We start from the raw sequence: 16,922 nt of genomic DNA on the forward strand, positions 1-16,922 counted from the left end.
TATTGATACATAGTGATGATTTGGTGTCAAGCGGATGTGGCGAAGCAACGAAGAAAGTTGTCTTTTCTGAATTAAGTTTGAGCCTAAAGGTTGTCATCCAGTGCTCCATCACGTTTATGGCTTCTGAAGCTTTAGGAATAGTTTCAGAGATAGAATTAACGAATGGGATGATGATCGTAAAATCATCTGCATAACTAAATAGTTTTATCCCTAACTGGGTTAGCTGCGTGCCTAGTGAGGACATGTAGACGTTGAAGAGCAATGGAGATAGCGGAGACCCTTGTGGCACACCGGATGGATTGCTCCAGGTATCTGAAAGTTCATAATTAAAACATACTTGATAAGTGCTGGACGTAAGGAAGCCACGGAACCAATTCAGCACCTCGTCCCTGATACCAATGGTGTCTAGGCATTGCAGCAGTTTCCCGTGGTCTACTAGATCAAAGGCAGAACTCATATCAAATTGCATAACCAGGGCATTAAGACCCTTACTAAACAGTAGGCGCAGATTGTCTAAAATAGCCGCAATTACTGTCTCAGTACTGAATAACGGTCTAAACTGGATTGAGTTTCATGTAGGAGAGAGAACTGATCCAGATAATCCATCAGTTGGGTGTGTACCAATCCCTCCATAATTTCTACAATAAACGGAATGGATGCTACTGGTCTGTAGTTGGATATTATAGCTGAAGATTCTTTTTGATTTTTTAGAATTGGGGTTATTATGTGACCATTATTAGAGAGAAACTTCCCAGTTTTTAGGTTATGAGCCAAATATTGCATCAACGATAGTTTAAATACTAAAGGTGCCGCTTTCATGATTTCTGGGGGGCATGAGTACAGAACGCAATAGGATTTAGAGTATTTGTTATATAGTCTGTTGTAATTATTCCACTCTAAATCTTTAAAGTACTGCCTTTGGCTCCCTCTTTGGCAAAGTTGAAAATAGCGGTCAACCTATGCTGCTTAAAAGGCAGTTTTAAAAGGTTTTATTCTTTGCCTGGAATAGGCTCCTTTTGCAGAGCTGCTTCTCTCATTCTGCACAGAGATGGCCTCTAAGGTTTCTGTATTGGATAGGCAGCCTCACAGCTAGGGAAATTCCTCTGATGGAATTTACTACCACCTGAAATATTGTTCTCCCTGCTTTTACCATGGGGCAAGTTGGAAGCAGTGCCAGACTTGCCACAATACGCGGTATATATAGATTTTGCGCCTCGGTGACTGTGTCCTTAAAAAGGGACCAAGCTTGCTCTAGCGTTTTTACAGTGCTTATCCTCTTCTTAATCTTCTTCCCCACCATGAGTCTCATCCCTTTTCGGAAGTTCAGTGCCATGGCCATCGTTCTGGACCAATGTTTCGCCCCTGCGTCCAGGTCGATGCGATCATGTTGTGATTGCTATATCTCAGCGTCCCTTCTATTTCTGTGCCAGTCCTTGCAGTCCATTTAGAATTAAGTCCAGAATTGCATTTCCTCTCATATTTTCCTTGACAAGTTGTTCCAGGAAGCAATTGCCTACAGCATCCAGGATCTTGGTCTCCCTAGCACAGCCGGAGGTGCCTAGGTTCCAGTCTATCCCCGGATAGTTGAAGTCACCCATGATAACTGGTTTGCCTCCCTTGCAATTGCGTTTAATCTCGTCTGTCATTTCTCCATCATTTTCTTTGGACTGCCCTGGGGGTCGGTAGTAGATGCCGATCTTCGTTTCCAGTCTATTTGTTCCTGGAATTTTGACCCATAAGATACTATTGTACCATCTTCTATTGTGGTGTGTTCTCTCCAGTAGATTCAATTCCCTCTTTGACGTATATGGCAATGCTCCCACCTTTTTGTGTCACTCTGTCTCTGTGGTATAGTTTGTATCCCGGTAACACAGTGTCCCAGACGTTTTCCTCAGTTCACCAAGTTTCTGTGATGCCGATGATGTCCACGTTATCTTTTTGTGCCATAGCTTCTAATTCACCCATCTTATTCCTTAGGCTCCTTGAGTTTGTGTACATACACTTGAGTTTGCGGCCTGTTCCTTTCTTGCATTTCCTTCCCTCTTGTGTCCCTTTCGATCTGTCTTGCCTGTAATCCGGTGAGTCTTTCCCTCTATCTTCCTGCATGGTATCCTTCGGGTATACCGATTCCCGAACCATCAACTCTCTCTCTCGGTCGACTGTCGGCTTTCCCCTTCTTCCTAGTTTAAAAACTTCTCAACTTCTCTCTTGATGTTGCTTGCAAGTAGCCTCGTTCTGTCTCTGCTGAGGTGGAGTCCGTCCTTACAAACTAGAAGTGTCCCCCTTTATTTGGACCCTTGAAAGCCCAAGGCTTATGCAACACCAGTTGGGCTACCGCATCCTTGAACGAACAGCCCGGTAATTTGTCCAAATAATGCACTATGGCAGCCTAAAATCGTCATTTCTTCAGGCATCCCCATAAAGAGTGAGGAAAGGTATTAACCTCACTATGAAACTTAATACAAAATGAAGACTCCAAGTCCCTAGCTTTGTATAGCTGTTCCTGCCCTATGCAATATCTCTTCAATCCTATCCAAATGAAGCATTTCCCCCTCTCCCTTCTGTCCTATCCAAGTGCAGTATTTCCCCATTTCCCTTCCCTGCCCTCCTATCCATGTGCATTTCTTCTTTCCATTCATGTGCAGCCTTTCCCCCTCTCCCATGTGCATTTCCCCCTCTCCTTGCCCTTCCATTCCATCCATGTGCATTTCCCCTCCTCTTCTATGTATGTTCAATCTTTCCCCCTCTCCCTTCCTTCTATGTACATTTCCCCCTTTCCCTTCCATCCGTGTTCATTTCTCCCTCTCCCTGTCCTATCCAACTGCATTGAGTGCAACCTTTCCCCCCTCCATGCCTTTCCATTCACATGCATTTCCCCCCCTCCCTTCCATTTATATGCTTCTTCCCCCTACTTTCCATCCAAGTGCATTTCTCTCCTCCCTTCCATTCATATGCAGTCTTTCCCTTCTGTCCAAGGGCAGCATTCCCTTTCTGCCCTAGATCCCTCCTAAGTGTCTAGCATCTTCCCCTTCTGTCAATATTGCTCTATCCGCAGTCCCTACAAAGTTGCCTGTTCGCTGGTACTGTTTATATTAGGATCTCTCATCAGCTCTGCAGCTTTTTTTCCTCTGCCGATTCCTGCCCATGCAGCAACAGGAAGTTGATAAAGGTAAGGACCATAAAGAATCTGATATGAGCAGTGCTAGCAGCCTAGCAAAGAAGCAAGTTTATAGGGCCCACATGGAATGGAATGGACAAATCAAAGGAAAAGAAAGATGCGAGATACTCGTAGAAAGGAACAGAGAGGAAAAGAAGGATATAGAGAAGTAATGGCAGACTCAAAGCTAATTTTGGAGTGGCAAAGGGATGGCAAGGCAATTTTTTTGTGTGGCATAGAGAATGACAAGGTGACAGAATTTGTCACCATTCTTATCTCCATAGATATAACTGTGGGAAACCATCTTGTGTCATTCTTTAGTGTCTATCTCAACCGCATTCTTCAATGAAAGGCTTGAGGGTGAGTGGTTGAACCCATTCGTACTCTGATTCTTCCCTGTCTCATTAAAGAATGACACGGAGATAGTTTCCCACAGTTATCCATGGGGATGGGGACAAATTCTGTGACACATGATTTTTCGTAACAAATTTTAGCTCAAATTAATGACAGAAAAGTTTATTTTCAAAAAGTCCATATACACGCTGAGAATAATTATGTGATATTTTATTAACAGAATATTAGAAAAGTATATTATGCTTATATAGGGCCTGATGGCAAAGCTTTGTTTTAACAGAGTCAATATTATAATGAGTTATTTTCTTTTTACAAACCAGTCTACCAATTCTCTCTATGTGTGCTGATTGCAATAATAAAAAAGAGTGGCAACTATGGCACAGTGGCAAAATGTCTCACAGCTCAAGAAGAAATGTATTGTGCTCCCTAGAATAAGCAGACCCAACCATGTCACTTAGGGCTCCTTTTATCAAGCTGCGCTAGCGGTTTAACAAGCGTAATATCGCGCGTTAAACCGCTGGCCGCGCTAGCCGCTACCGCCTCCTCTTGAGCAGGCAGTAGTGTTTAGCCAGCGTGGGGATTAGCGTGTGATGAAAAGTCGCGCACATTAACCCCGCTAGCGTGGCTTGAGAGAAGGAGTCTTAAATGTATTAAAAAAAGCTACTTTTGGAGTTATGGGTGACCATCTGATATTTGGGAAGATACAATAAAGCAGGTCAATACTGGCTGACATTTAATTAACCACAATGAACAAGGGCAATCACAAGTGAAATGCCACTAGATTCAGTGGCTATGAAGCCACACTTAACAGGGCATTCGTTTTACAGATCCCTTACCTTTCCTTGTCATACAGAAAATTTGGTGCCGTACCATGTCAGTTCCTTGTGGCATCACAGAGATAATAACACAAGGCAATGATGCCATAATATCTCTTCCATCAACTACTAATTTTTGGCTCAATAGCATCTTCTTGAGGTCTGTTGGGCTACAGCACCATACATCTTCATTTGAAGCTAAAAAAGTATCTTTCTTATTTTTCTCTTTCCTTATAACTTAGCCCAACTGTTGCCAAGAATAGATCTTGACCAGGAGAAACAGACCCCTAGCAGCTCTCTCTGGTACCCATTAAGTGTAAACTAAGTCTGGCTGGTAAATGTCACTACTGTGAGAGGGTTAAGACTCTCTTCCACCATAGGCTCCGAGTGCTTCGTCCACAGCATCCCCAGTTCTGAATGGCTCAAGAAGTAGAGGATATGGCTGAGAACAGACTATCTTGTATAATGGTGCATAATCAACAAGCCAACTAATCTCCAATTCTAAATGCAGCATTAATACCAAGGCTCTATCCCTACTGACAATATGGAATATTAAACCAGCAATAGCTGTTTATCACAGGAGCATCTGCTAATTCCAAATGCTTGCGGTAAGGTAAAAATAAAAAAACATGTCTATCTTCACAAACTGTAAAAATAAACCAATATATCCAACAAAGAAACTGAAGTCAAACCTAGCTTAACTCATATCTGCATTGGGCTTGCAGACTTTGCAAAGAACAAATGTAGTCGAAAACAACAATAATAGAATGGAAAGCACCAGTATCAGAGCTCAGATTTCACACTAGGTCAGTGGTTGCTGTGCAATTAAAAAAAAAAAAGATCACTTATAACTTATAACTAATCTGTTGACTTTATACTTGGTCAGGAAAGAGAAGGTAAAGTAGCAAGTTTCTAGCAACCTCAAAACATCGATGTGCATTTCTCAGCTGAATCTTGTCTGCTGCTGGTGTAATCTCTAGCATTCTTCTCTGGAGTTATTTTATTCTATAATGTTCAAGAGTAAAGGTATAAAACTCAAAAACATCAACAAATACGCAGCTGCAGACTGAATTTTCATCCCTTTCACAAACTAAGCATAATCTGAAAATTCCATCTGGTCCTGCTTAGATTTGTAAAGGATAATTTAGTAGTCAAACACCAAGGTTTAAATTTTTTTTTGTTAACACTGCTGCTGACAAAGAAACCAAATACTTCTCAGGAAGTATCACTAATTCTAGGATGTTTTCCTCAACTGAGAAACAGTCCTTACTAGAGAATTACAGTCCCCATCATCTCTCCACTGGGATTTTCCTTAAGGTGCAGCTCCAAATAGGATTAAAAAATATTTTCCCGTTGCTAAGAGGAAGGAAATTCTCTATCCAGCTTAAAAGATTTGTCATTTACATAAATGGTAAATTAGCAGTTAAATTATTTACTAACACTCATTTTTTTGAGTGGCATTCAAATCTACATGAGAACTAAACATGGTGCCTCTATATAGCTTATGATACCCTTCTGTTTCAGCAGACAAGGTCAAAACTGATTCATTCTGTGATGCATTCCAAACACGGTTATGCTTTCCAAGATAACTTATTCAAAGTTAAACATCCATCTAGGACTGCATTAGAAGAATTGTATCTTCTCCTTGGTGCTCATTTCTTAGTTCAATGCTTGATGGTACTGTATAATCCACATTTCGCCACAGTAATTGCAATAAAATGTTATGTACACAAACTCAAATATATGAAAGGGAAAATTCTTCAGATCTTGGCATTCCAACAGGTCTTGTTTTTCTAAGAGCTGACATTTTAACATGCATGAATACGCATATTCAGTAATCATGTTCTGATGCAACAAATGTTTTTGACAGGTCAACCAAAGAGGCCTTTTTTGGTCCCAGATTTTGTTTTCTTGCTGGTATTCATTGAAGATACATTTCCTTTCGCAGATCCAAACCATTCAGGTAATTTTCTCTTCGCAGGAGGGCTGGAGCTCTGGAAACAGAAACATATAGGTATGGGACATTATGCAGAAATAAATGCCATAAACACTATCAGACCCACATTTAACTTTTCATAGCATGGTAGGGTATGAAATGTTATGACACTGTTCAAATTTACATATTTGTCAGTGAATGAAATAGTGTAATCTTCCCGAATGAAGCGTATCCAAGCCTTTCAGTAATTTTCCAGTACGGTCAACTGTATTTTCACTGTTCCTTTTTATTTTGGGTACAGGTTCACAATCCTGTATCCAAAATGCTCAAGACCAGAGAAATTTTGGACTTTATAATTTTTCAGTTTTTGGAATGATGTGTGAATAGTGGCCATAGCGATTCATATTCGTCACCTGCTGCAGCCTTCTCTCTGCTGCCTCCTGCCTTGCTGACATCACTTCCCCTTTCTTTCCTGACTGAATGCAACAAAAAGAAGTGCGGAGCCACAGCAAGCAACGAATATGAATCGCTGCGGCCACCAGCAACACCTCAGAGGTACAACAGTGTGTTAAGATGAAAAGACTGAACTATCGGTATAGAGTGAAGTCTTTAAAGTGATTTTGGGCCAGATTTTACTTTTGATCCTAAAAGTAAGCTTTTTTGTACAACATAGTAATGCAACAATGTTACAAAAAATTTTGAGTTTTGGAGCTTTTCAGTTTTTAGAATTTTGGATAAAGGACATTGTACCTGTATTATATTTTGCCCACCATACCATATTTATCTGTCATCCCTGAAGTCAAATTAGCTGAAGAGGGGAGGGGGAGCATGAACTAAGATTTCATAATTAGAATGTTTGCTAGTAGTTTGATCTAAATTATCATACAATCCTTGAGTATTGTGTTCAATTTTGGCCGCCTTATATCAAGAAAGATATAGTGGAAGTAGAAAAGGTTCAAAGAACGATTAAGATGACAAAGGGGATGGAACTCCTCTAGTATGAAGAAAGACTAAAAAGGTTGGAGCTCTTCAGCTTGGAAAAGAGATAACTGAGGGGGGCTATGATTGAAGTCTATAAAATCTTGAGTGATGTAGAATGGGTGCAAGTGGATCGATTTTTTACTTCATCAAAAATTACAAAGACTAGGGGATACTCGATGAAGTTGCAGGGATATACTTTAAAACCAAGAGGAGGAAATATTTTTTTTTTTACTCAGAGAATAATTAAGATCTGGAACACATTGCCAGAGGTTGTGGTAAGAGTGGATAGTGTAGCTGGTTCTAAGAAAGGTTTGGACAATTTCCTGGAAGAAAAGTCCATAGTCTGTTATTGAGGCAGACATGGGGGAAGGCCCAGCTTGCTATGGTTCGGCAGCATGGAATGTTGGTACTATTTGGGTTTTTGTAAGGTCCTAGTGACCTGGATTGGCCACTATGAAGACAAGCTACTGAGCTAGATGGTCTGGCCTAATAAGGCTATTCTTATGTAGGATTGAGAGCTAATGTTGAAGTGCTCCTCACTCATTTCTTTGGGAAAACTTCACCAAATGAACTTTTCTGAACTAAGAATGTTTTAGACACACACCAGACTAATCTGGTGTGTTAAAACATTAGCTAAGCTGAATAGCAGCAGGAGGGATTTGTGTAAATGGGTTGGGGTGGGGGAGGGATACAGTGAGGTGATGTGGGCAGAGATGGCTATATAGGACAGTGAATATGGAAGAGACAGCAAGAGTGGAAGTGGAGATAAATAAACAAACAATGGGAGGAGCTGTGTTAGGGATTGGTGTAAACTTTTGGTAGGTTTGAAGAATTAGTCTGTGAGGAACAAGGGAGGGTTAGGGTGGCACCTGTTGTAATTTTTCCTGTGGTAATTTTTGTGGTAATCATTTTTTCAGGTAGATTAGTATTTGAGGCTTGTACAGATGAGGACAGAGCTTGCAGGGATGGGGCATGGGCAGAGACCGAACTCATGGGGACAGGGTGGCGATGGAAATAGATCCCAGTGACAAATTTGTCCTCATGTCATTCTCTAGTTCATATTCTACTGGTTTTTGCTAATTTTATAGGATATTATTACCTGCATGTTGTGATTTGTGCAGCATCTTTTTTTTTTTCAAGTTTTTGGCTGTTCTGCTTCATTAGAGACGTGAGTTCCAGTGTGGGGAGGCTGTTTCCGTGCTGCACACTTGTTTGTGGAGTGGCAGCATCGGCTGCGGTAAGAGTGAGTATAAGCAGTGAGCTCAGATGTTGTGGGGAGGGTGTATTGCTGTGGCTCTTGAGGCAGCAAGTTTCCTTCCCAAGTACAACAAACACCACCACAACACACACTAACAGCCTCAACTTTTTTAAACTAACCCAGACCCACTTTAACCTTTTCCTATCGTAATAAATTTTACGTTACACTGGTTCCAATCGTAATTATTTTAGCAAAGTTTTGCATTATTCACCGTTATCATTTATGGCTATTGTAAACATAATGTAAATAAGTCATAAGTCTGTAAATTCAAATATTTTGTGTTCCTGGCTCTTTATTAGTCCATACAGACTGTTTATCCACGATGGCAATGACATTTTTGGAATGTCCCGTCATCCGGGACACATGATAGGACAAGGTTAACCTCCCTTCAAATTGTCCCTGTCACCCCTAAACTATTGCTGTTGTTTTTTTTAATTAGCAAACCATACGGGCACTCTAGACTCCCAAAAACAAACCCTAAATAGAAATTTTGGGGCGATTTTTTACTTTCACTTCAGTATACTTTTATTATTTTCTGTGTGGAGCTGTTAGGGATTAGAAAGGATTTGTTTTAGAGATATGGACAGCTATAGGGGAGGAGTGCAAAAAAAGGGGGAATTTTGGCAAAGGCCCAGAAGGCTGGAGTCAAGCAGCAGAGGAAAAACCAGGGCCTCAATATTGGTAGATCATCATGGGATGCTGTTAGGGGCCTCATCCTAAGAGTCAGCAGCTCCTCGTAAAGGATATCAGAAGACCCCAGCTAAGGGTAAGGTGGAGTGATGTTGAGCTGGGACCAATGCAAGCAGCTGCTAGTGTGAATGAGATGCCATTGACTTCAGGGATGCCAAGTTCTGGCAGTCTAGATCATTCTGGTGAGTTGTGTCTGTGTTGCAAAGCGTTTTGGGTGACTTGTGGTGGAAGTATTGGGGAAGGGATTCAAGGTGTAGCATTCATGTGGTCAGATAAGGATGAGGAGGATGAAGAAAAGCATGCAGAGTAAGAAGTTTTTAAAAGTTTAAGGAATGTTGTGAAGAACCTGCAAATTGTTCATGATCCTATAAGAGTTTGGAATGCAGATTCTTGGGATTCTTCTGTTTCTTTTTTCTTATTCTCTGATTCTGATGTGGGAGTTAGCAACATGGTTCCAGCTCCCGAGGGTGAAGATTCTATAGCAGAGGGGTCCACAGGAGTATCAAGAGCAGGCCATATATTGTATGCTACTGCCCCATTGGACTGCTTTCTTTTGGTTAAGTGGAGACAAAAAATTTGAATGGGAAATATATTGATCTATTTGCCTTTAAAGTGGTCTGAAGTCCAAAATCTGAATAATTGACTGACCTGGACAAAACTCAAGGGGAATGGAAAATAACAAAAAAAACCATGAAGAATTATGAAGAAAATGTGAAAACACTGATCTAGGGAAGGCACAAAAACAACTTCTAAGTTTGACGTGCTGAGGAGAAACTGAAGACATAGCTCATTGGCTCCATGGAGAACTAAGAACTGATGGTCCTGCGAGCTGATGTTGGGTGAAATGGCACAGGCACATGTGCAATATTGGAACTGCCTAAAGATTTAAAATGACAGTGCACTTGGCAGTGTCTGTACCAGGTAGAGTGTTAAATGATTTGCCCAGGGCCACAAGGAGCAGCGCTGGGCTTGAACCTGCAATCTCAGGGTACAAAGGCTGCAGCCCTAACCACTAAGCCACATCTCCACTGTTAGCTGAGGATTAATTTGTCTCCTAAATATGTTAGTAAAGTAACTGTTACCTGTGACTGGGAATCCGTAAACAGCTCCTCAGTTTCTGCATCAAGAGTTGATTGATTCCAGGATGCTAATCTGATGGAAGAAGAATTTGGTATGCTGGGCTTTTCCATACTGGAGTGAGAAGGCTGCTGCACCTCAGTATTGATCAACTTAGGGAAATAAAGACACAGTATTACAAAAACTCTAAAGCCACTTTAGGCATAAGGTGAAAAAAACTTGCTTGTAATCCTTGTTCAATTCATTTAGAAAGCCTTTCATTTACCCAGGATAGGATTAATTCTTCGATGGGCTCTAGGCATACAAGTACACTGGGCCAGCCCCCGCCCACAACCCCGCGCCCACCACAGCTCTGTCCCCAGCCCTGTCTGGCTACGCCACTGAAAAATACAAAGCTAACATATTCCAGTTAACAAATTCCAAAATAAAATACCTTATCCCAGGACAAGCAGGCAGCCTATTCTCACATATGGAAGACATCATCAATGGAGCCCGGATGCGGACATCTCACAAGCAGACTTACTTGAAGAAACTAGAAGTTTCGAGTCGTCCACACCGCACATGCGCGAGTGCCTTCCCGCCCAACACAGGGCGCATCTCCTCAGTTCTCAGTTTTCCGCGGAACCGAGAAGTCCGTCTTTGACTCTGCATTTAACTTCGTTACTTCGTGCCTTCTCTGAACCGCGGTTTGTATTTTATTCCTCACGAATCACTGTTCTTATTTTATTTCTTTTATTTTTAGTTTATATATTTTTTCCTCTTCCATCCGTTTGACGGGACAAGCCATTCGGCTGCAGCCTGAGGGCTTCGAATTTGCGGCGGCTATTTTTCCTTCTATGTCCCGGCCTGTAACAGGCTTCAAGAAGTGTAGCAAGTGCCAGCGTGCGATTTCTCTTACAGACCCACACCGTCGCTGCCTCAAGTGCCTTGGGCTGAAACATCACATGATGGTACTCCTAGGTCACATGGCCTCCACAGTACACATGACTCCTTTTGCCAGACTTCACCTCAGAATTTCTCAGTGGACCCTGGCATCTCAATGGACGCAGGTTTGCAATCCACTTTCTTGACACATAACAGTCACTCCTTCCTTGAAGCAGTCTCTCCGTTGGTGGATGCTCTCTTCCAATCTCTCCAGAGGCTTACTTTTTCAAACGCCCCCTCATCAGAAGGTCCTCACAACAGATTCTTTGACCTACGCTTGGGGAGCTCATCTCGATTGTCTCCGTACTCAAGGCCCTTGGACCAGTATGGATTGTCAGTGTCATATCAATCTGTTGGAACTCAGAGCGATCCTCAAGGCTCTACACGCTTTTCAACATCTTCTTCATGACCAGGTAGTCCTCATTCGGACGGACAACCAAGTCGCCATGTATTATATCAACAAACAGGGAGGGACGAGATCTGCCTCCCTTTGTCAAGAAGCTCTGAAGGTTTGGGACTGGGCAATCCACCACAACACCTTCCTCAAAGCTGTCTACATCCAAGGGGCGACAAATTGCTTAGCGGACATCTTGAGTCGTCTTCTGCAACCTCACGAATTGACACTCCATTCGTCGCCTCTCTTCATCACATTTTTTTACAGTGGGGAATGCCTCAGATAGACCTCTTTGCAGCTCCCCACAACTACAAACTGCATCAGTTCTGCTCCAGGATATACTCTCCTCATTGCCTCGAGGCAGATGCTTTTCTTCTGGAATGGACGAATCTCTTCCTCTATGCATTTCCTCCATTCCCTCTCATTCTCAAGACTCTGGTCAAGTTGAAAAACGATCATGCCACCATGATTCTGATTGCTCCTCGGTGGCCGAGACAACCTTGGCACTCCCTTCTACATCAACTGAGCAGCAGGGAGCCATACCTTCTACCAGTTTTTCCTTCTCTGCTTACACAGAGTCAAGGATCTCTGCTTCATCCCAACCTGCAGTCTCTACACCTGACAGCTTGGTACCTCTCAACATAACCCCTCTTCAGTTTTCTCAATCTGTAAGAGATGTTTTAGAGGCTTCTAGGAAGCCTACCACTAGACAATGCTATCACCAAAAATGGACTAGATTTTCTACTTGGTGTTTTTCTCATGATCAGAAGCCTCAGCATTCCTCCTTATCTTCTGTTTTGGATTACCTTTTGCACTTATCCAATTCTGGCCTCAAGTCTATATCGATCAGAGTCCATCTCAGTGCAATTGCAGCTTTCCATCAGCCTATTGAAGGGAAACTCCTCTCTGCTCATCCGGTGGTTTCCAGATTCATGAAAGGACTTTTCAATGTCAAACCTCCTCTCAAACCGCCTCCTGTGGTTTGGGACCTCAATGTTGTTCTTGCTCAACTGATGAAGCCTCCATTTGAACCAACTGACAAGGCTTATCTCAAGTATCTCACTTGGAAAGTGGTGTTTCTCATTGCTCTCACTTCTGCTCGAAGAGTTAGTGAGCTACAAGCTTTAGTTGCTGATCCACCTTTCACTGTCTTCCATAATGACAAGGTGGTTCTTCGTACTCATCCTAAATTCCTCCCTAAAGTGGTATCGGAATTTCATCGCAACCAATTCATTGTCCTTCCAGTGTTCTTTCCAAAGCCTCATTCTCATCCTGGAGAAGTAGCTCTTTATACTCTGGACTGTAAACGTGCTTTGGCCTTCTATTTGGAACGCACAAAACCACACAGAACTGCTCCACAACTTTTTGTCTCCTTTGATCCAAATAAGTTAGGACATCCTATTTCTAAGCGTACCATTTCCAACTGGATGGCTGCTTGTATCTCATTCTGCTATGCCCAGGCTGGATTACCCCTACACAGTAGAGTCACAGCCCATAAAGTTAGAGCAATGGCAGCTTCAGTAGCTTTCCTCAGATCTACACCTATTGAGGAAATTTACAAGGCTGCTATTTGGTCCTCGGTTCATACCTTCACTTCTCACTATTGTCTGGATACTTTCTCCAGACGGGATGGACAGTTTGGCCAAACAGTATTACAAAATTTATTCTCTTAAATTGCCAACACTCCCACCATCCCATTTTGGTTAGCTTGGAGGTCACCTATATGTGAGAATAGGCTGCCTGCTTGTCCTGGGATAAAGCACAGTTACTTACCGTAACAGGTGTTATCCAGGGACAGCAGGCAGCTATTCTCACAACCCACCCACCTCCCCTGGTTGGCTTCTCTGCTGGTTATCTGAACTGAGGAGACGCGCCCTGTGTTGGGCGGGAAGGCACTCGCGCATGACTTGAAACTTCTAGTTTCTTTAAGCAAATCTGCTTGTGAGACGTCCGCATCCGGACTCCGTTGATGACGTCACCCATATGTAAGAATAGCTGCCTGCTGTCTCTGGATAACACCTGTTACGGTAAGTAACTGTGCTTTTTTTTCTACCCCTGGACAGCTCAGTGGCCCGATCCAGAACTTATGCCTGTTTTGACTTTGTCTAAGTCAAAACATATAAGTTCCGTCTGGCAATCTGTCAAACTTTTTTGGTTATGGCTGCCGGACGACTTAGTCTAGGTCAGCCCATATCCCACCCATCTCCCACCCTATCCACTCCTCCAAAAACACCCCTTTTCACTCTGGGCGTACAGCAGCACTGGAAAGGCCTAAGCTGGTTTTAGATACGTTTAAAACCGGCTTTGATTATTGGTAGTTGGCCGGTTTTTGGAAGTTTTTTTTAAAATTATTATTATGAGCCCCATAGGATATAAATGGTATATAAATAAATAAAAAAAATAAATTTTATTTTCTGACCTCAGTTTCAATCCATGTGAGATCTTCCTCATTGACCTCTTGTTTGCTGCTCTGTGGAAGCCTACCAATAAACAATTTCTGCTGAAGAGGCTCCGACCTTCTTTCTTTATTGATTTCAGACTGCTGGCTGGCTGGGCCACTACTGCATTCTTTCTCCAGCAAAGCAATAGTCATTCTGATAAGGTAAAGGTCAATATCCAGTGGCACCAACTCTCTGATGGCTCTCAGTCTGGTTATATCTACATATCCAACAAAAAAGGGAAAGACAACAACAAAATTATGAGCCCAGACTTCATCTCTAGTCTGGCCAAAACACTGTTTGCAAACATTTAGGGCTCAATATGCAAAGAGCTGCTCCTGTCCAGTTAAACCCCATTGAGCTGGCCAGTCACCAATATTCAGCGGCACTTAACTGGGTAGTGCCACTGAATATCAGTTAACTAACCATTCCCTAACCAGATATTAGAGAATGACACAGGGACAAATTTTTCCTTGTCCCCGCAGGATCTCATTTTCCCATCTCGGCAAGTTCTTTTCCTGTCCCTGCCCCATTCCTTCAAGCTCCGTCCTCATCTGCACAAGCCTCAAACACTTTAAAATCATAAGTGTTCGAGGCTTGTGCAGTTAAGGCAGAGCGTACAGGAATGGGACAGGGACAAAACTCGTGGGGTCGGGATGGGGAAATTGAGTTCCTGTGAGGACAGGGAAAATTTTGTCCCCATGTCATTCTCTACTAGATATGTTAGGAGTAATCCAGGAGCAGAGTTTGGGCAGAGCCATGATTTTCCCAGTTAGCGGCAATATTCAGTCTGCTAAGTAGGTGGATAAAGTTAGGACAGCATAAAAAAACAAAACAAAAACCTGTCCTAACTTTATGTGCTGAATTAACTGAGCACTGCTTTGAATGTCAGTGTTTGGTTAACATCCAGGTGACCACAGATATCCGGATATGTAATGTCAGAAGCTGGACATTCCCCAGCACTGAGTTGGGCTAAATGACCAATTGTTTTCCTTGGAGAAATGTGAATATTGGAAACACTGCCATTCTATCTTTTAGTTACAGTTATTGATTTTTTTTTTCAGAAAACTCTTACTAATTCAGGAACATTAATTAGCACAGGAAAATCAGGAGAAAATCTATTGCCCTAAAGCAGTGTCTCTCAAACATTTTTAGCTCTGGCACACTAAATGGAGCAAATGTTTTTCATGACACATTGTAATTGAAATTATAAAATTGCAAACCCAAAATAAATTTGAGAGTTATTTATTTAAAGTTCCTTAAGCTATGTATGGGGTAACTGTAACAATGGTAAAACTAAAGTAGAGAGAATAGAATTGCTAATCAATGCAATAGATATGCTTGTTTTTGAAAGCAAATTAACTCAAAACGCAGCTACAGTTCTCTATTTCAATTTAATTTCTGTCAGAGCTGAATATCCAAGTTCGCAAAGATAAGAAGATCCAAACGGTAACAAAGCCTTGATTGCTTTGTTGCTCAAGTTAGGATAACTACTGCATAAAAAATAAAAATAAAACTACTTGCCTTTTGTTTTCAAGGACTAATCACATCAAAGAATGATACTTGTCTGGGCAGTTGTATCCTTATGCACATAGAAACTCATAACGTTGACAGACTTGCATACATGTCATCTATTCTAGTGTATACGAAGGAATTTTTAAAAATAAAGTAAAATTCTGGAATTTCTTATAGCACACCCATAATCTCTTTGGGGCACACCACAGTGGCTTGGCACACAGTTTGAGAGACACTGCCCTAAAGGATAGTGCAGTTTAATATATTGATCCCATAGTAGTATATACAGATCAGACTCAAATTCTTGCTAATTTTTCTAGTAACAGAACTTATGTTAATGCGGATGGATCCACTTCCAAGAAATCCATTAGCAGTCTAACACGGAGGTTTTCAACCCAGTTCTCAGGGAATCATCTAACTAGTTTGGTGTTTAGGATAGACACATTGAGCGCTCAGAGCTGCAGTAAACATTTTAGTGTGGAACAAAATGGTTGTTTCGGTTGAAGTGTACTTCATCTCAAATGACCCTTTTTGGCAGACCTCCCTGGTAGCCCAATGGACCTTAGATCCTCAAAGCTCCCATCCTGCCCACATTTTCCTAGTGGTCTGTGGGATTGGGTAGAAGGAGCAGTGCCTACTCTCTCCTGACTCCAGCACAACCATTATGCTAAATGATGCCTGATGCACCACTAGTTTGTCAAATAAGGGAGATGTGTTTCCCCTATTTGAAAGGCTGAGCTCTAGTAGTGAATCCTGCCACATCGCTAAGGGTCAGGCACCACCAACATTATAAAAGATGACACAGGCGACATGAACAAGGGGGCATTGCTTCTGCCTGCCAAACCAAAAAGTATGTAGAGGTGGACTGGTTAAGAGGTCAAGAGGTCTACTTGGACCACCAGAGAGCTCTTTGAAGGGTATCCAAAAATGAATTGTCCAACATGAATGTCCTGTGGTGTGATTTGGTCTAGCCATAATGCTTAGTAAAAGTGTGCAGAGGACCAGGTTGTAGCTTTGTAGATGTCTTGAATCGGAACTGAGCAGAAGTTAGCCACTGAAAAAGCTATTATGCGTAATCTGTGTATACTGATCTTGCCAGGATGCAGTTCACCTGATTTAGTGTAACAGAAATTCAATGCAATGGGAAATCCACATGGAGATGGTTTGTTTAGAGCAGTGTTTTTCAACCGCTGTTCCGCGGCACACTAGTGTGCCGCGAGATGTTGCCTGGTGTGCCGTACGGTCAGGGCCGCCATCAGGGCAGTACCACCAGTCTAGGGAGAGGGGCGTTCCGCCCCACGTGGACAGGAGAGAGCTGGACGGGGGACCCGCGGAATTCAATACATCTCGAGCCGCGAGGCTCGTCTTCTGTTCCTGCCTGCC

The 16,922-nt window shown here is 42.3% G+C and overlaps 1 protein-coding gene across 1 annotated transcript in view; it reads right to left on the minus strand.

The window, feature by feature from the left end:
* Positions 1 to 3,700: 3,700 nt before the first annotated feature.
* Positions 3,701 to 16,922, minus strand: part of WRN (WRN RecQ like helicase) — a 405,773-nt gene continuing 392,551 nt past the window's right edge. Inside the window, exons 40-42 of the mRNA XM_033960777.1 lie at positions 14,006 to 14,244; positions 10,274 to 10,420; positions 3,701 to 6,320 (exon numbers count right to left, since the gene is read on the minus strand). Of these exons, the coding sequence (XP_033816668.1) occupies positions 6,198 to 6,320; positions 10,274 to 10,420; positions 14,006 to 14,244 (509 nt within the window). The 3' untranslated portion in view covers positions 3,701 to 6,197. The remainder of the gene's footprint in view (positions 6,321 to 10,273; positions 10,421 to 14,005; positions 14,245 to 16,922) is intronic.

The sequence above is a fragment of the Geotrypetes seraphini genome, chromosome 1 (genome assembly GCF_902459505.1).
Source record: "Geotrypetes seraphini chromosome 1, aGeoSer1.1, whole genome shotgun sequence".
NCBI classification, from domain to species: Eukaryota; Metazoa; Chordata; class Amphibia; order Gymnophiona; family Dermophiidae; genus Geotrypetes; species Geotrypetes seraphini.